General features: G+C 39.5%; 1 protein-coding gene across 6 annotated transcripts in view; it reads right to left on the reverse strand.

Moving 5' to 3' along the window:
* The window catches only part of LOC101740314 (muscle calcium channel subunit alpha-1), a 75,412-nt gene that overhangs the window by 31,279 nt on the left and 23,441 nt on the right, over window positions 1-20,692 (reverse strand). For 4 of the 6 annotated variants that reach the window (XR_002430166.3, XM_021346212.3, XM_021346214.3 and 1 more), the window contains exons 2-21: window positions 19,579-19,790; window positions 17,391-17,496; window positions 15,698-15,837; window positions 13,742-13,848; window positions 12,908-13,060; window positions 12,279-12,472; window positions 10,823-10,926; window positions 10,130-10,302; window positions 9,304-9,398; window positions 8,695-8,810; window positions 7,483-7,585; window positions 6,780-6,931; window positions 5,982-6,192; window positions 5,699-5,819; window positions 4,885-4,970; window positions 3,846-3,946; window positions 3,001-3,033; window positions 2,104-2,216; window positions 1,382-1,520; window positions 509-650 (exon numbers count right to left, since the gene is read on the reverse strand). Coding sequence is in view for 5 of the 6 variants with exons in the window: in XM_021346212.3 (XP_021201887.1) it covers window positions 509-650; window positions 1,382-1,520; window positions 2,104-2,216; window positions 3,001-3,033; window positions 3,846-3,946; window positions 4,885-4,970; window positions 5,699-5,819; window positions 5,982-6,192; window positions 6,780-6,931; window positions 7,483-7,585; window positions 8,695-8,810; window positions 9,304-9,398; window positions 10,130-10,302; window positions 10,823-10,926; window positions 12,279-12,472; window positions 12,908-13,060; window positions 13,742-13,848; window positions 15,698-15,837; window positions 17,391-17,496; window positions 19,579-19,784 (2,595 nt within the window). In the remaining variant the exon portion in view is untranslated. The remainder of the gene's footprint in view (window positions 1-508; window positions 651-1,381; window positions 1,521-2,103; window positions 2,217-3,000; window positions 3,034-3,845; window positions 3,947-4,884; window positions 4,971-5,698; window positions 5,820-5,981; window positions 6,193-6,779; window positions 6,932-7,482; window positions 7,586-8,694; window positions 8,811-9,303; window positions 9,399-10,129; window positions 10,303-10,822; window positions 10,927-12,278; window positions 12,473-12,907; window positions 13,061-13,741; window positions 13,849-15,697; window positions 15,838-17,390; window positions 17,497-19,578; window positions 19,791-20,692) is intronic. The other 2 variants (XM_062676413.1, XM_012697895.4) reach the window with 1 other exon arrangement.

Genomic DNA, 20,692 nt, shown 5'->3' on the forward strand with positions numbered 1-20,692 from the left:
CCAACAAGACTTACACACTACTTACAAGCAACTGTAGAAATCAGCAAGCAAATTATCAATAACCAATTCATAGTTCCACCACCTTACATCGTAAATGGCTGTGTGTGGTCATTAACGACCCAAGGGACAGTGGCGTACGCATTGGAGGTTTCCAGTTTCCACTTTTGCAGGAATTCGAAAAACATTCCTTCTATTCTAAGATTTGGGCAGCTGCTTCTTCGCAACTATACTGAGACCTTAGAACTGATATCTCAAGGTAGGTGGCGCATTTACGTCGTAGATGTCTATGGGCTCCAGTAACCATTTAACACCAAGTGGGCTGTGAGGTCGTCCACCCACCCAGCGATAAAAAAAAGACATAGATAAGACCGTGCTACGTAGAAAATCAGTGAAAACCTTGCTACCATAATACCTAGTAACGCCTAAAGCCCAAGAAGGGTCATATTATTTTATTTTGTCTCTGCAACATTCAAACATGGTCGAACAGATCTGACAATTCCGTGCGTACCTCATTTATCCCAGTAGGGGTGTTCAAGTTGCTGGTAACAGGGTCCTCCAAAGCCAGCATGACGGAAGACGCCAAGATGCATATCAGAATAAGATTCTTGAACCAGGAATTTTTTTGAATATTGTAGCAGGCCACCCGAAAACTGAAATGGTTTTTTATTTCATACACATAAAAAAGATGCCAAACAAGCGGAATTTTTCTTTAATCTTGCTATTAATCTTAATGTATTGTTATTCCAAACATTTCGTCACCATTATCACCAGCCCATAGACGTCCACTACTGGAAAATTAGAAAGGATTCTCGTGACCCTCAACAGGTCGTTGGTCCACCTTGTGAGAAGCCTAACGACGCTGCTTCTTCCGGTGCACGTTGCCACTCGGGATTTTTGTGGTCATAGCCACAAAAATCCACCTTGAGGGAGGTCTATGTCCAGCAGTGGACTTCTGTGGGCTGATAAGAAGAAACCACAATCTGTTCTATGAGCAATTTGCAGTACTACTTCGACCTCGTAATCTTTCCAGCTATATTGGTTTTCATGGTTCTCCTCCAAGCACAACCCATCTCTTCATTGCTATCTGGATCACAAAAACTTTGAACCTCCTATTAAAGTTCATTGTGAGCGACCACGTCTCACTGCCTTATTTCATCGCTAACAACACAAACTGGTCAGTGTTTTTTGTACCTACTCCATATATTTTCTGATTTATTAGTTGTAACTTCATGCGTGAAATGAACCACAGTGTCCTCGATAAAATTTAAGTCTCGATGATATCAAAAACCATAGTCGTCCAATGCGACAAAATTAGGATTTGAAAGTTATTTGAGGAAAACAATAATAACCTAACTTAAGTTATAAAAAAGTGTGCTCTCACCAATTATCCTTGGAGAGTATAAAGAAGCTACTGGCATCAGGTATAGGCTTCTCTTGCGTTTTGATGTTCACATCCGATAACCTTCGAGGTCGGGCCGAAATTGTTACATGGGGCTCTGATTCTTTTTTGTTAACGTCTCCTGAAAATATTTGATAGCATCCCGTTAGTTAAGAAGACATAATGAACATAACTCAAACAAAGTCGGAGCAACGCTTCGAAAAGCTTTGTCGCAACTTTACCACATTTTGCACATTAACTTAGGTAGGACTAGCTATGAGCTAGCGAGGCTCGTTGTTTCCCCCCTACCTATTTTGATAGCCTTGAGAGGCTATTTCAGCTTCTCCTTGACGTGTAGGTGAGCTCACGGGGCGCTAACCGGGAGTGTTGCTAACACTGGCCCTAGCAAGTGCTTCGCAGAATCTACCACCGGATCGGAAACGCGACCCACTGAGGAGATCCGGCGAGAAACTCAGTGGGCTGTGTATGGGTTAATTCACCCATTTCACGGGTTCGACGAGGACGGTAACCGGTGCTTGTGGTACCTAAAAGCACCGTTAATGAATCGGGAGGATCCGTAATGATGTAGCGAGACTCTAAATCACTCCGTTTTATTTATACGAGAATCGTTATAACCATATAATAAGGTATACAATCGCATGTCCCGAGATGAACAGCGGCTTTAATGTTGTTATGTTTAAGAGCTCAATGCAAATAGAATTTACCATTTTGTTTTTTGTCAATAGTGACCAATATATCTTGAGGATTCTCTTTCTCCTCTTGTTCCTGTTCTTCCACGTCTTCTTCAGAACCGGTCTCTTCACATTCATTCTCAGATCTGATTCCAAGAGCAAACAAAATGATTATAATTAGTACTTCGATAATCCTGATATATGTTTTTATAGCACTATTAAGCTAAAAATAGAACCAATCCCAATAGCATCCCTATTTGATTAATTCGTAACAATTATTTTTCGTGCTTTGGTAAAGGAAAAGGGTAAATCATTTGTTTTGTATTTAAATATTTATAGATATAAAATTGGACGATAATAACATTTGGTTTGTCGTTCAAACTAAAATTATTTAAATAATGAAACTAAATTAGGTATATTGAAAAACTAACGTTTTTTTTATTGCTTAGATGGGTGGACAAGCTCACAGCCCACCTGGTGTTAAGTGGTAAGAGCCCATATACATCTACAACGTCAATGCGCCACCCACCTTGAGATATAAGTTCTAAGGTATCAGTAAAGTTACAACGGCTACCCCACCCTTCAAACCGAAACGCATTCCTGCTTCACGGCAGAAATAGGCAGGGTGGTGGTACCTACCCGTGCGGACTCACAAGAGGTCCTAACACCAGTAACTACGCAAATTACAATTTTGCGGGGTTGATTTTTATTACACGATGTTATTCCTTCACCGTGGAAGTCAATCGTGAGAACATTTTGCTCAGTACCTATTTCATTACAAAAATTGGTACCCGCCTGCTGGATTCGAACACCGGTGCATCGCTAGATATGAATGCACCGGGCGTCTTATCTTTTAGGCCACGACGACTAACTTCACTATTCGTATTTTATTAGCTCCACTATTAACTAGGATAACATATTAGATCTTACCTGGGTACTCTTTTGTATTTCTTATATTGCTGGCTGCATTAAACATTGTAATGATAATTAAATTATACCCAATTTGGCATGAGAATTTAAAAGTGATGGGAGCAATTCTTAGCTTTTTTCAAAATTACTTTCTAAGCATTACGTTATATTGATAAACATTTTAGAAAAACAAATCTATTAATGTTCTAAACAGTAATATCACTAAGTATTACACAAAAAGAAATTTTATTATTGTATGTTAATCTAACATAAACGCGCCATTATCATTTGCTATTAATAGAACTCAATCTCAACTCATCTTCTTTATCTCTAACGATAAATTTTAGTATTACTCAATTTCTACTATATATAACTACTAGCAACCCGCCCTCGTCCTGACGTCTCGTTTTATTAAGAGAGACACTCGCCCTGTGAAGTGTCTCTCTCATTGGAGTGTCTGTTTGTAATATTGAAATAACCACTTTTTACTACATGCATATGAATATATATACGGTATACACACCAAAACATTTTTTTTTTACAATTTTTGTCTGTCTGTCTGTTTGTTCCGGCTAATCTCTGGAACGGCAGGGCCGATGTAGACGAGACTTTCACTGATAGGTAGCTGATGATAGAAGGAATAACTTGGGCTCCTTTTTTTAGACTAGCGTCGCCCCGCGGCTTCACCCGCGGTACGACAATAAACGCGGGTAACGTCGCGGGACTCAACTATCAATAATAAAATTTAATGTTTCCGAAGCGAAGCGAGATCGCTTGTATATAAATAAATACAAATAAATTTCAATTTGTTTTCATCATCAATAAAGTTTCAAGTAGGAGCAGTCTGTTGTATTTCTGTATCTTACCCTTCATTAGAATATCCTTCTTCCTCGTTAACATATTCATCATCAGTTTCTCCTCTTTCTTCATCGAGAACCACATTACCGGCTTCAGCGTTTTCTGCCATCTGGAAATTCCAACAGTCGGGTTGAAAATTACAACAGAAAAAAACAATATTAAGGTTTCTTGAGACTTAAGGCGCTTTTAAGTAAAATATAATCACTTACAGTACCAGGCAATAAATATTGAACATCGATACTTAGAAAGATACAGTCGTCTAATTTTGTTTTTGTTGTAGAGCGTTACCTGTGTGCGACGAAACACTAAGGATCCGGTATCTATGGAGACTAAATCTCAATTAGGTAGTGTGCGACAGATATAACGCTCTGCGAAGCAAAAATTAACCGCCTCTTTCTCTCTGTCGATGTGCAATATTTATCGCCGGGTACTGTAGTTGTCTCTAAACGTAAAAACTTATAACAAATCAAACGAATATGCACCCTATATTTATATATACAACGTCCATTCGTGAAGAGAATAAAGATTATTAAAATCTTGAATTGGCCCCATAACAATGATTTCAATGAAATAGCTTAAACTGGCCTAATGTCCGTTCTGCTTACTGCTCGAACTATAAAAACAACGTTAGCATTATGCTATTATTACCAATTATTATATTCCATAATCAAAAACAACAATAGACTATAGAATGTCTGGTTAATAAAACGTGTTTTCTCCGTGAATGACTTTTAAAAGACGCGCTCAAAATCTCCTATGAAAAGCTCTTTATTACATACTAGCGACCCGCCCTCGCTTCACTTCGGAAACTGTAATTTATTATTGATTTATTATAAACCTTCCTCTTCAATCACTCTATCTATTAAAAAAACCGCATCAAAATCCATTGCGTAGTTTTAAAGATTCAAGCATACATAGGGATATAGGGACAGAGAAAGCGACTTTGTTTTATACTATGTAGTGATAGTGATATTCGGACTGTCAGCCTGCTGAGACAGGGCAAAAGATCTTCCCATCTAACTAGGATTCTCAAGCCATATTAATTACCTCTTTCTGTTTTTCGATTGCATCCATTTCCTCTGCGTCGCCGAGGTTGTCGACAGCGATGGCCAAGAATACGTTTAGTAAAATATCTATAAGTTTTGATGTAGGGATTTTTTGAATTGGATTGTGATTGGGAATGAACTCCATTCCACGGAGTATCCCGAGTGCAGATCCCCCGTCACCGTCCTCATCGAACCCGTCGCTTGCGACGAAGAGATCGACGAGTGAATTAACCTACTGAGTTTCTCGACGGATCTTCTCAGTGGGTCGTGTTTCCGATTCGGTGGTAGATTCTGCGAAGCACTGCTCTTGCTAAGGACAGTGTTAGCAACACTTCCGGTTTTAGCCCCGTGAGCTCACCTACATGTTAGTGTGAAGCTGCCACTCAAGGCTATCAGCATAAAAAAAGCACAGATTCTGACATATCCTTCTTCAGGCGAAATTTAAATCTTCACAGGCAGACAGCAGCTTAGCTATGACTTTCACGAGCTACGACTATTGGCCGTCCACGCACTATCAGTTGGGCCCTATACTCGCTTGTCTTTGTCGGCCGTATGCGTTTTAGTAAGCTCTTAAAATAATACGTTTGTATTACAATCTGCTCTATTTTCTACACCCCCCCCCCCCTCCTAAATTTATTGTAAAAAAAGCGTGGGGTGTGTGGTATCTATAGTTATAAATATTTGTTTGACCGATATAACTACAAAGATTATCATTTTGATAAAATCTCAAAATGCACACAACAATTTTTATTTATGATTATTACGTATGAAGCTAATAAAAGCGTATAAAAGTAGATGAATTCTGAAAAGGATACAATTGCCGCAAATGAATATAACGATGAAGTATATAGACGCCAGCATGCCCGGAGTCCCGGCGCCTCCGTATGCCTTGATCCCCTCATACATGACTACATTCCAATCTTCGCCTGTCAGTATCTGAAAAATACCAAGTCACATATAGATCAGATGTTCCTTCAAGAGTCTATAGGGAAGATATCGACAGGAATAAAAAAAAATACTTAAGAAAAATGTCCTTTCTCGTTTCATTAATCTCCAACAAACTTTGACTCCAATTTTCTGAAAATATGAAACTTTTACCTGAAACATGGTCAGAACTGCCTGCCAGAAAGAATCGAAGTTATGCCTCTCTTTCTCAGCTTCCGGCGCGTAGTCGAATCTCCCACCAAACACTTGCATCCCAAGTAAAGCGAAGATCACGATAAACAAGAATAGCAGCAGAAGAAGGGAGAAGATGGACTGGATGGAGTTAAGCAGAGATGCTACGAGATTAGAAAGAGACCGCCAATACCTGAAAGTTGAAATATTTCAATGCCATAATACTCAAAAGCCTAAAGCACGCAAGATTGAAACTGGATTTATAAAAACGAATTCTTTTTTTCGTAATTAAAACAAGAACAGGGAACAAAAAAGCGATCTGCCATTGCGTCCATGTGGAACATGGTCCTCATGCTTGGTGCCAAAAATAATCCTTCCAGATGGACAGCTGTAAGTATCGAAAGCTTTTTCTGTATACCAACAGCCTGACTAACTGAACCGGTGGTGGTGGTGGTAGGTAACATCCCTGACTGTTGCGCCGAGAGCCATGCGTTCGATTCCCAAATCGATCAAACATTCGTCATACATAATGAACAGGTCTCTTTTATCTTTTCCTGGGTGTTTATTATCTATATATTTATACATATATTTAAATGTATATCTATCTCTGGTCCATAGTACAGGGTATTCTAATTTGGACCGTGCGTGACTTATTCCCGATTAATACTTATTAAAAACAGCCTAAGACTGAAGTTTTAAACCGACTATTTACACCCGTCATTAATTTACAGTAGTACTTAAAGTGTGGCATGTATGTAAATGTCATAAAAAAATACTAACTTGGTAACCTTGAAGACTCTTAGTAGCCTGACACACCTCAGCACGGAGATACCGAGCTGCGGTATGGTCTCTGTTAAAGTAAGCGCCAATTCCACCACAGAGCAGACCATGATGAAGCAATCGAAGCGATTGAATAGGGATACGAAGTAGCCCTGAAATATGAGACGCTGGTTCAGAGGGTATTAACGTTAATAGTCTATGCCAATCTTCATCAAGCCTTAGTCATCAGCTACTGCAACTCTTTATATTAAATACTGTAAGTGAATATTGCAAGCGTACACTCTGTACCTTGCTTTTTTTATCGCTAATTAAACACACATTCCGATTTAAGAGGCAATAAAGGGTAACTGTTATAACAATGCAATTGACACTTTATTCTCATGTCTTAAAGGGGGTATTTAAATATATCTCTCCATTGGTTCCAGTAGCCACTAGATTCAATTGGATTATAGTTCAGTTGTCCATCAGAATTAGTGAAAAAGAAGCTATTTTAATCAATATTATCCATATTGACGAAATTAAGAAGAAAGCCAGCTGTGAAAGTTTTACGAGCAATTGGCAAAGTCTGAAAACAAAGAAGATGGAAAAGAGTATTTTCACAAACACAATTAGCATAGGAGCCTGAAATCTGGAATGGAAGACTAATGCAAGATGTACCAACAGAATTATTCCACTAAAACTATACCATTATCTATTGTGTTACCTGAAATCCTAGCGCGTACATCTTCAGCATCATCTCAAGGGTGAACAGAACAACGAAAAAATAGTTGGCGTAGTTCTGGAAATAATCAAGCCATCGAGGTTGACTGGAAAAGAAAGAGACAGGTGAGTTTTTATTGCTATAATAGATCCATCGACGAAATTAACGACAGGTAGGCAGCGGCTTGGCTCTGCCCCTGCCATTGCTGAAGTCCATGGGCAACGGTAACCACTCACCATCAGGTGGGCCGTATGCTCGTCTGCCTACAAGGGCAATAAAAAAACCCACGTCGGCTAGATTTAAGTGGTTACAAAATCCCATAGATATGAATACCGCTATCTCTTTTGGAATATAACATTGAAGTCTCGAAGTCATCAAAGGATTGTGTAACGGTTCTCTGAGTAAGAATTGGTACGACGAAAAGTAAACAGAGACCCTTCAATGACATTTATACGTCGTGGCCTAAAGGATAAGACGTCCGGTGCATTGCTGTTGAGCAATGTACCAGTGTTCGAATCCCAGACGGGTGCTAATTTTTCTAATGAAATACGTACTCAACAAATGTTCACGATTGACTTCCACGGTGAAGGAATAACATCGTGCAATAAAAATCAAACCCGCAAAATTATAATTTGCGAATTATTGGTAGTAAGACCCCTTGTGAGTCCGCGCGGGTAGGTACCACCACCCTGCCTATTTCTGCCGTGAAGCAGTAATGCGTTTCGGTTTGAAGGGTGGGGCAGCCGTTGTAACTATACTGAGATATTAGAATTTATATCTCAAGGCGGGTGGCGCATTTACGTTTTAGATGTCTATGGGCTCCACTAACCAGGTGGGCTGTGAGCTCGTCCACCCATCTAAACAATAATAAAAACATACTATCTATACATATCTTCTATACATACAACAACATTATAATATTGTTTCGTGCCACACTAAATGCTTTCTGCGTAATAAATAACTATAGTCAATTACATCGTACAAAAAAATATCAAAGTAATGGCGCTACCATCTAAGTCTAAACGTCACTAATTGTAGCGTAAGCAAGATCTAACTTGCGCAATTTGATTATTTATTATTTAATATTTGGAGAGTTAATTCGTTAATTCACCGAGCAATATCACAAGCCTGATTGGAAATTCTTCGCTATGTCGTTTCTCGTTCTGAAATTTTATACTTCGTCTCAAATAATGTTATTAGATCAATGATACTTACTTGTAATGTTCAGTAGCTAGCACCAGCGTATTGAGGAATACCAATATGATGATTGCCCAATAGAAAGTCTGTGTCTTCACGGCTATTCTGCAGGCTCTACGTAATCGACGATTGACCTGAAACAAATCACGGGACCAGCTTTAGACAAAAGAAAATCACCGATAAAATACGACAGAAGTAAAATGTCGCATCGTCTTTTCCGGGGATCCCCGGCCATATCCCTCAACCCTCTAGTGCCATCCCTACTACCACGATTTCCATCACCTCTAGATCTATATATGTGTGAATATAACTTTTTTTTATAATTGCGTAGATGGTCGAACGAGCTCATGGCCCACCTGATGTTATGTGGTTACCGGAGCCCATAGACATCTACAACGTAAATGCCGCCACCCACATTGAAATATGAGTTCTAAGATCTCAGTACAACGGCTGCCGCACCCTTCAAACCAAAACGCATTACTGCTTCCCGGCGGAAACAGGCAGGATGGTGGTACCTAACCGTGCGGACTCACAAGAGGACCTACCACTAGTACTGGCAATTGACATCTGGGCAATATACATAATAATATACATCAGTAATATGGAAAGATATAGGCTTACACATACCTTATCGAATCTATAGGATCTTGATGTTTGTACTTGATCCCCGTTCACATTCAAATTATTCTGTGATTCTTCATTGCTCTTTCTATCTTTCTTGCCTGTAACATTATTAATATTACATAATTAGGAGCCAGTTCATTCACACGTTCGGTGGGCATTCCGTTTTAGTATGATATCTATCTTCATTTAAACAATTCTTCTATATGTGTGTCACTGAACTCCTCCTAATCTATTCGACCGATTTTGATGATTTTTTTTGTGCGTGTTCATGTGTAATGTCCGAGAATGGTTTAGATTCACAATTAATTGCTCCAAGGACTGTCTGAATATCATTGTTTGCAAATTTACCTTACAAATATCTTTAGCGCTATTTAGGCATTTGCTGAATCTCTTATGATAACTACTACGACACGGTGGTTGCTTCTCTTATCAGATAACGTTTTTTATTATCATTAAGGGAGTCCAGCATCTGAATGTCTTCGTCGCTTGTGGACATCAACAAAATATTTATCGACTATGATTTATACTTTTTCTTAACCATTTGAGTCTCAAAACCTAAACCGAATTCTTTCTAGAATATATAAAGGTCTTCCCCTTAGGCTAATTTTATTTACAGTGGGCAGTGATTTGCCATTGCAGACGTCGATGAACGGTGGTAACCACAAACCGTCAAGTGACCATACATAATCATTATTTAAACAGAGCCAAGAAGATAAAGATGCCTTCTTAAAATTCTACTTTCTAGGCTACCATAAATTTAGACAGAATAAAACGGCGTGTGTGAGGTTAAAAAAATAACAAGCTAGTAGCAAAGACCACTGTAAAATACCCTGGGCGTCCTGATCATCTTCATTCTGCGTCTGTTCATTCTCCAAGTCCAGCTCTTCCGCAACTGTGATCCAATTCAGATACCCCTTCATGTCTTCTTCCAGCTGTTGCCTTTCGCGTGACTTCTGGAAATCGCCACGGCTCTTCGCTTTCTCTCTTTCTTTGGAAAACTCACTGAAAATATATATCGGAGGATCATGATGACGTCACATATGACAATAAAACTTATAGTGGATATTTTGTATTGTAACTTAAACGTTTATATACGTCTACCATCTAGATGTTTGTCTCGATACAATTTAATGTATCGGACAGAGATAGAGATGAAAGTTCGGTCGGTCAAATCAATCGACTTTCTTGTAAGAAACAACGGATTTAGAAATTTGAGAATATATTCAATCTTAACAGCATATATATTTTTGTAAAATGCATTATATTTTCTCTGAGATAGGCAGTAGAAAGCATGTCATAATTCCACGCCGGAAGGTACTAACTCTATTTAATTATAGCACGAATCAAGGAGAGCTTGATTAAAGACTATAAAAAATATAACAAGATGGTAAAAAAAATGGAAGGTATGGGTCTACTTGTATATACTACGACCACAGATTAATAAATAGTCTACGACGGTGACAGACCACATCCGCTCTGTCAAGAAGCTATAACGTAATAGAGGAGATCCTATATACCATACCCTGACAACACACCCAGGATCAGATTCATGACGAAGAAGTTCCCGAAGATCACCAAAGTCACGAAGTAGATCCAAACCCACGTTTTGCCTTTGACGTTGGCCACCTAGTGAAGGAACAAAACTGGTCTTAAAGCTTTCTTCAATTTGAATTTGATTAGAGATTACTATTAGAATTATAAATTTATAGTTCGACTGCCACTTCAAATCAGGTTTTGACCTGAGTGAAGTAAGTGATATCGTTTATTCCCTTTATCGTAAAAGTCATTTGTGAACTGGTATAAAGCATGCACATATTTCGTTCGAAAACAAAATTATATGCTTGCGTTAATTGCATGACTGTCCTGCACGTGAAGTGTACAGGTTTTATTTTTATTTTTTTATTGCTTAGATGAGTGGACGAGCTCACAGCCCACCTGGTGTTAAATGGTAACTGGAGCCTATAGATATCTACAACGTAAATGTGCCACCCACCTTGAGATATAAGTTCTAAGGTCTCAATTATAGTTACAACGGCTGCCCCACCCTTTAAACCGAAACGCATTACTGCTTCACGGCAGAAATAGGCAGGGTGGTGGTACCTACCCGTGCGGACTCACAAGAGGTCCTACCACCAGTAATTACGCAAATTATAATTTTGCGGGTTTCATTTTTATTACACCATGTTATTCCTTCACCGTGGAAATCAATCGTGAACATTTGTTGAGTACGTATTTCATTAGAAAAAATGGTACCCGCCTGCGGGATTTGAACACCGGTGCATCGCTTCAACACGAATGCACCGGACGTCTTATCCGTTAGGCCACGACGACTTCATGACGTAGGTAGGATGACGGAACCCTTGTGAGCCTACAATACCCCCTACCACCAGGCATTACGCAAAACGTTCGAGATTCCATCTCAGTTGGTCGCGATTCTGACCCGGTGGTAGTGTCTGCCAAGCGCTGCTCTTGTTAAGGTTAGTATTGGCAAATTCTCTCTGGTTGAACCCTTGAGCTCATTTACTCGTCCGGACGTAGCTGGAATAACACCTTAGGCACTAGCGAATAGGTACGTTAAAAAATTAGTTTGGATTTGAAAAGTATGTTAAATGATTAAGTGATAGCCACTGAATAGAGCAGCGCGCCAGGTTTTCCCAGAGTGCATCAGTGACGAAAACCACTTTCGTTCGACTTATCTCATAAAAAGATATCTCATTATTACTGGTGGTAGGACCTCTTGTGAGACCGCGCGGTACCACCATCCTGCCTATTTCTGCCGTGAAGCAGTAATGCGGTTTGAAGAGTGGGGCGGCCGTTGTAACTATACTGAGACCTTAGAACTTATATCTCAAGGTGGGTGGCGCATTTACGTTGTAGATGTCCATGGGTTCCAGTAACCACTTAACACCGGGTGTGCTATGAGCTCGTCCAACCATCTAAGCAATAAAAAAAAAGATAAAAAAGAAACCTCAACTCACCGCATACATAATATCTGTCCAGCCTTCAAGCGTGATACATTGGAAGACAGTCAACATGGCGTATCCGATGTTGTCAAAATTGGTGATCCCATCATTGGGTCCATCCCAATAACCCTTGCAAGTCATATTGTCTTTGCACTTCATACCATCGCCTTGAGTGCTACTACAAGGCGCAGGGTTCGCCATTGTCTCACCTAGAAGTAATCGAATATTATTCATTTTAATTGACCTAGCTTTATTGGCCCTTGATGTCCCACTGCTTTAATCGGAAAGGACACAGGACAGTGTCATTAGTATTGAGACCAACTGTGACCAAACTAGCAGTAAAACTGCATGGATTTTCAATACGTCATTCAATTTTTTATTGCTCTAGGTGGGTGCTTGGCGGTAGAAAAAAGCAAGAAGGCTGTACCTTCGTGCGGGCTTACAATACAGCCATAACCAATAAACACCAATCGCTGTCATACTACGTTGGTGTAATGCAGTCGATTCTCCGACGAATCCTTTATTTGCCTTGACGACATCCTCGCGTAAAGACTGAGTGATGCATTGTGATGTTTTGTGATGTGATGATTCTAGACCTACACTACCACAGCCTTCCACTTTAATTGGCACTCCTTCTAACATACCTGTTTCATTGTTGAAGCAAGTTTCATGGAGCACTCCCGAGAACAGCTCCAAGCCTATGATGGCATAGATGATGATCACGAACAGCACAAGGAAGGCTATGTGAAAGAGCGGCACCATGGCTTTCAGGATGGAATTCAGAACTATTTGAAGACCTGAAATCAGTAAAATTACGTTTACTACTTACAAGGGGTACTTCACTGTGATGGCTCTACACCTCTCCATTTTTTTTGACTTTTTAATTCCTTTTGATTAACAGAAGAACCAAGGGATCCCCTGATGTGATAAGGTCCAAGATCAGACTTCAAAAACCTAAGCCCTGTACAACACATTTCTGTCGCGAAATAAACACAAGCCCGGCTTACAAAGGGTAGGACGGGTTATTAAAATACATACATCAATTGAGGCTTCATATCATGCCAGACGGGAAACTTTTTTTTTTATTGCTTAGATGGGTGGACGAGCTCACAGCCCACCTGGTGTTAAGTGGTTACTGGAGCCCATAGACATCCACAACGTAAATGCGCCACCCACCTTGAGATACAAGTTCTAAGGTCTCAAGTATAGTAACGACGGCTGCCCCACCCTTCAAACCGAAACGCATTACTGCTTCACGGCAGAAATAGGCAGGGTGGTGGTACCCACCCGGACTCATAAGAGGTCCTACCACCAGTAAAATAAACTATATACATATTAAGGTCTCTATAGGTCCAATCCACTAATCATCAAGAGGACCTTGAGTGAATCCAATCTTGAGTAAAACACATTATAAATATACAGAGCACAAAGTATATCCCAAATTATTTCCAAATATTCAATATGCAGATAAAACTTACTAGGTACTCCGGAAACGAGTCGTAAGGGCCTCAGTACCCTGAAAGCTCTCAGTGCTTTTACGTCGAACAAATCTATCGAAAGGTACTGTTGTATCATACTCGCAATACTGTAAAAGAAATCGGTTCTTATGTACTTTTATGTAAAATTTGTTTTTCAATGAGGCTTAGACAACGAAGGCTTAAATCTTAAACAATGCAGCTCACAGGCAGCAAACAACATCGTGTTAGTTTACCAATCCTCCCCATGAATGAACAGAAGTTTTTTTTAAATTGTTTATCAATTAATTTCATTGCTAGATTTATAGATACTAGAGATCCCGCAGTAGTCGAAATTCGACTATAATTAATTAGAATTGTAAGTTTGTACCCTATTATGATTGTATTTTATACTTCTATAATCACTAATTTCGCCAAGACTATACTATAAAAAATATTAACAAAGACAAACAATATTTAATCTATTCTCAATTCGGCCACAGACGTCAAGAACAAAAGTTTAATAATAAATAGTATGCATGCGTGTATACGTCAAATACACGGTATGTAGTATGTGTAATATTTTCTTTATTGATTTAATGTATCTTTTATGCATTATTTTAAAAAAATATTAGCATTGTGCACTTCTTCTCTATATTCTCTATAAGTGTGGAAAATTTCATACTCCTCCGTCCGCGCAATTTTCGTTAAAAGGGATACAATGTTTTTGCTTCACGTATTAATATATAGATTTGTTTTTCAATGACTCTTAGACAACGAAGGCTTAAATTCTAAGCAACGCAGCTCACAGACGGCAAACAGCATCGTGTTAGTTTACCAACCCTCCCCATGAATGAACGGAAGTTTTTTTTAAATTGTTTATCAATTAATTTCATTGATAGATTTATAGATACTAGAGGTCCCGCAGTAGTCGAAATTCGACTATAATTAATTAGAATTGTAAGTTTGTACCTTATTATGATTGTATTTTATACTTCTATAATCACAAATTTCGCCAAGACTACACTATAAAAAAATATTAATAAAGACAAACAATATTTAATCTATTCTCAATTTGACCACAGACGATCGAAGACAGACGTCAAGAAAAAAAGTTTGACAATAAATAGTATGCATGCGTGTGTGCGTCAAATACATGGTATGTAGTATGTGTAATATTTTCTTTATTGATTTAATGTATATTTTGTACATTATTTTAAAAAATATTACATTGTGAACTTCTTCTCTATATTGTCTATAAGTGTGGAAAATTTCATACTCCTCCGTCCGCGCAATTTTCGTATTAATATATAGATATATATTATAGAAAGATTATATGTATATTATTATATATTATAGATAGATTATAATATACTGCATCCTCTACTTATCTCAAGTATCCAAGATGGCTATACTTATAAATAATGTACTATTACTTAACAGGCTCTTCCCACGATTTTTATAATAGTTTAAGTGAGTTTTCGATTTATCGGCGCTATTATTACGGGTATACTAAGACTGCGGTTAGGATGCTATGTGAAAACAATAGGATCATTTATAATGTAGATAACCGCGACTGATAAAGCAAGATAAAGATAAGAAAGATAAAGCAATGCAAAACTTAGTCTGAACTAAGCAAAATGAAAAGATTACATAATGTAATCTTTTCGAATCAGGTCTATTCGAACTTTTCACTATCATTTCTTCTTCTTCTTAGTCGCATACTTCATTGCTGAAGGCTGTGTCCTTGAAAGCCCTTTGTGGCTCTTTGTACCATCAGCTTCCATTTCCTTCGGTATTCGGCTTCTCTCAGGGCGGTCGCAACAGAGAGTCCAGTGAGTGCAGTTATCTGATCTGATCAACGGTTTGGTGGCCGGCCGGCGGGTCTTTTCCCTTCTACCTTGCCCACCAGAGTCAATTTTTCAATTTTTCAACACTATCATTTCAATGCTAGATAAAATAGCCCTTAAAAACTCTTACCCGATTGTGACTATAGTAAAATCTAGACTGTTCCAAGTATTCCGAAGATAGGCTCCTGGATGAAAAAAGAAGCCGTACGCTATGATCTTGATGATGCACTCCCCGGTGAATATCACCATGAAAACCCATTCCACTTTTTCCTGAAATTACAAAACGTCATTAAAGAAAGGCCAAATATTTGACTGAAAAATGAACTAATAGAGGATATTGCATCAGGGACCAGCTACTACTGAATTAGTTATCTGATAGTCGTCGTGGCCTAAAGGATAAGACGTCCGGTGCATTCGTATCTAGCGATGCAACGGTGTTCGAATCCCGCAGGCGGGTACCAATTTTTCTAATGAAATACGCATAACATCGTGTAATAAAAATCAAACCCTCAAAATTATAATTTGCGTAATTACTGGCGGTAGGTGCGTCCGCACGAGTAGGTACCACCACCCCGCCTATTTCTGCCGTGAAGCAGTAATGCGTTTCGGTTTGAAGGGTGGGGTAGCCGTTGTAACTACACTGAGACCTTAGAACTTGTATCTCAAGGTGAGTGGCGTATTTACGTTGTAGATGTCTATGGACTCCAGTAACCACTTCACACCGGGTGGGCTGTGAGCTCGTCCACCCATTTAAGCAATAAAAAAAAGTCGAGTCTTTAACGAAGACTGCGAAAATACAAATTTTGACAGATCTGGCTAGATAGTTCTCCATTCCTACTGTTTTGTGGTATTCAAGAGGAATTCAGATGAAACCTTGAAGATGATAACTGAAGAAGATGAAGTTGGTTTTACGTAAGAACCAAGGTTTAAACCAGGGGGTCAAAATCTTATCACTGTTGCAAATACATTGCTCCGCAAACAGAAATGCATGAAAGACCGGTGCTTGTTTGACGACAAAAATAAGTGAGATAGTGCCCAAATCTATCAGGATTTGATGTCATTACGAAGATATCTGTAATGTCAGTTCATAATATTTATTAAATATAAAATAATTAGGATTGACATAACAGTTATTTCTTGGGAGAATCGGTGAGCAAGATAAACAGCCGCGCTTAAAGAGTTTTGGCAGATATCCAATTTATTGCAATGTCCACAGATACAGAGCATATTCTGTTTATGTTTCTTAATGAAGTATAAAGCAAAGATTTGGACAACCTTGAACTATAAGTCGATAAGTCGAAAAAAATTTAGTTTCATCTTTTTTATGCCTTAGCAGACGAGCATACGGTAAGCAGTCACCAATACCCATGGACTCATTCCAGGAGCATAGCCAAGCTGCTATCTATTGCTGAGGAATTTCTGAGTCACCATTCCAAAGTCTGTTCATTCCAGAGTCAAATGCTTTGTGGCAAAAAAGTTCTCTGCAAACAAACTGTGGATGAACTCTAGTCCGGTGGCAGGAGGTGGAATGGTAAAATGCAGATGAAGGGATCATCTCAAACAAATCCTATTCCTTGCATCTTGCCTAGTATCACCCGATAAAAAGACACGCGGCATTAAGACCACAGACTTTTTATATTGCTATAATGGATGAACTAGCTCACGACGCTTGAGTAATGAGTTTGAAGTCTCAAGTTCCGTCACGGCTGCCCGATTCTTCAATCAAGCATTACTGCTCCACAGCAGTAATAGGCAGGATGGTAAATACCCGTGCGTGCTCCCAAGACGCCATAACACCAGTTAGATCCTTCGAAGCTACTTACCAGTATTTGATTTGTGTTGTTCGTATCTCCGAACGGGTACGGTGTGAATACCGCTAAGGCGATGCAATTTGCGAAGATCGTGGTCAAGATCATGTATTCAAATGGTCTATAAAATTTAGTCAAGGAAATAATAACAACAAATCTTCAGACTATTCCCAGTACACAAAATAAATCTAATTTTCTTTGCATTTTCTAAATGTCTTCTTTTTATTGAGCTTTATAAATGAATTTGGTATCGTTAAATGATTACTGGAGCCCTGACAATACGAATAGAGCCCCAAGCTTTCCAAAAACTGTGTTGTAGTGTTTAAAGGCCAAGGGAAAACCAAAGAAATGGTATGGCTTCACACAAAATTATACATAGCCTCTAAATGTATAAATCGTATATTTTTTTCTACCTAAGGTGGTACCTTTTGAGGGCTATGCCAGCATCACCGAGCGGGTAGGTGAGCTCACGGGACTCTAACCTGAGGATGTGGTTCAATCAACTCCGCCGTACATAAACCACGTGTTTACAAATAAATTTCGAATCCAATCTAACCACTTCTTTGTTTATTTGATTACACAACACGACACAGCATACACGAGAAACAAAAACAGCGCCCGGCGCGAGATCTAACTGACTATGTAAGCAGTTTTATGTACGTATTGAGGGAAACCACACCAACGAATCTTCATAGTACTCATAGTAGGATGCATTGTGAGCACGGACGCGGCGATCCGGCCTATTTCAGCCGCAGCCATACTTTCTAGCCCGCCATGATTGCGACAACCATTATTCAATACAATTGAGACTTTAATCTTACATCTCAAGGTGGGTGGTGACATTCACCTTGTAAAATCCATAGAATTCCGTAGGCACTTAGCATCGAATTGGTCTATGATTTCTTCTACCTATTTAGTGCTGTCAAGTGCAGTCAATAAATATTTTAGAATAACCACGAGTCTCTACTGTGTCCTAAGTATATCCATCATCATCTTATTTTTAAATTTATCTTCATCCATAAAGCTACATTGGACCATGGAGAGGCCCTTGAAAAGAGACCTTTAGGGGATAACTATGTTCTTTTATAAAAGAGCTCATTTCTAATCTCGGTCTTTTGAAAAAGCCCAGGAAAAAAGTCGTCCACAGAACTAGGTCGCAAGCGCAAGATCGACACTCTAATTCTGCTATAGGACAAGCCTACCCAAGCCCGGACTATCTAAATCGAAACTATATAAAAACACTCGCCTCTGGGACGCGTCAAGCGGATAATTTTAACAGCATTGAGTCAAACCAGACGCGACTCGGAACATTGTGTACAGAAACTATTTTTGTATTTATGACAAAGAAAACACGAAAGTCTAACGACCGGTGCGGTGATTGGTTTTCGGGTATAATTGCATGATTTTCATTGCTTGATTTTTGATAATCTCTATTCTATTTTATCAGCCCACAGACGTCCACTGCTGGACATAGGCTTCCACCACGCCTCGTCACAAAGATCGGTCCAGCGTTGTTGGCATCTAGCGGATCCACGCGAACCTCAATAGGTCGTCGGTCCATCTTGATAATCTTATAATCATAATAATATAACACGTCCTTCTTCAAACGAGGCCTGTGGAGAGTATGAAATGATAGGTAGCGGCTTGGCTCTGCTCCTGGTATTGCTGACGTCCATAAGCGACGGTAACCACTCACCATCAGGTGGGCCGTATGCTCGTCTGTCTACACAGGCAATAAAAATAATAATAATAATAATCATCAGCCAGCAATCTCTGGTGGTAAGCACTAACCACCAAGCCTTTATCTGTCACGAAACTGTAACGCAATGCAATTTGAAAACCGGAGCAATGATTGCACTGTGGAACTGAGACTTAGAGCTCGTGTCACACGGTGGATGACCTTATTATTTACGTGGTTGATGTCTATAGGCTCCGGTAACCACTCGTTTATTTGTCTAAGCAATGAAAAATAAACCTTGTTTATGCCGTAAATAAGAATAGCAGTGAATAGCACATGGCGTGAATGGGACCTTTGAGTGATCAGTTTAACTTATCAGTTGCATTATCGATCAGAGCCTTTAACTCTGACAGCTTCGTACCAGAAATATGCCGAAGCGCTACCTACACGTGCGTGCTTCCAATACCACATGCCTAATTAAGCTAAAATCATGAAAAGCTTTGAGCTTGTCGTTGAAAAGGATACTTCCACTCAACGATGCTATAACATAGTTTCCGTAAAGGGTTGTCCAGAGTGAGGCACATCAAGCTCCTCTTAGGTTTTTCTGGTTGCGCTTTTCCTCTGCCCCGAGCCTGTTTCTTCGCGGCGGCGGCTGCTGCCAGTGTCGGGTCAGTGACGTTCTCCATGTACGGGGTCGTAGCCACCGTCGGGGTTTGCTCTATCGATGCCATTTTCACCTGGAAGAGACAGTTTCATTAAAATAAGCGCTTTGCGGAACAGCACACTGATTGAAGGTTTTCCTTTTTTTTATTGATGCACTATGTTACTGTACTTTAGATGGGTGGACGAGCTCACAGCCCACCTGGTGTTAAGTGGTTACCGGAGCCCATAGACATCTACGACGTAAATGCGCCACACACCTTGAGATATAAGTTCTAAGATCTCAGTATAGTTACAACGGCTGCCCCACCCTTCAAACCGAAACGCATTACTGCTTCACGGCAGAAATAGATTCAGGGTGGTGGTACCTACCCGCGCGGACTCACAAGAGGTCCTAACACCAGTAATTACGCAAACTATAATTTTGCGGGTTTCATTTTTATTACACGATGTTATTCCTTCACCGTGGAAGTCAATCGTGAACATTTGTTGAGTACGTATTTCATTAGAAAAATTGGTACCCGCCTGAGATTCGAACATCGGTGCATCGCTCAACACGAATGCACCGGACGTCTTATCCCTTAGACCACGACGATTTTGGAGGTTTTGTCGTGTTACTGTACGACAAAGGGAAGATTTCCACCGAACGGGTGATATTGCTCGGTAGACCGACGGTCCGAATGTTGTTGTTCGGAACTTGTATATATGCAAGCTTATCTTGAAATATCGTAAGCGAGATTCAGGCATCTGTCAAATATCTTGTGTTATATGATGGCTACCGCCACACTATACTTTAGAGTACTACAGTAAAAGGTCCTCATTCGTGCTTCCTTCATTCGCGTTTTCACTATTCGCGGATTAAAAAAATGCGTACCAATTCTTTTTTTCTTTATTGCTTACATAGGTGGACGAGCTCACAGCCCACCTGGTGCTAATTGGTTACTGGAGCCCATAGACATCTACGACGTAAATGCGTCAC

This window comes from Bombyx mori, chromosome 27 (genome assembly GCF_030269925.1).
Source record: "Bombyx mori chromosome 27, ASM3026992v2".
Classification (NCBI taxonomy): Eukaryota; Metazoa; Arthropoda; class Insecta; order Lepidoptera; family Bombycidae; genus Bombyx; species Bombyx mori.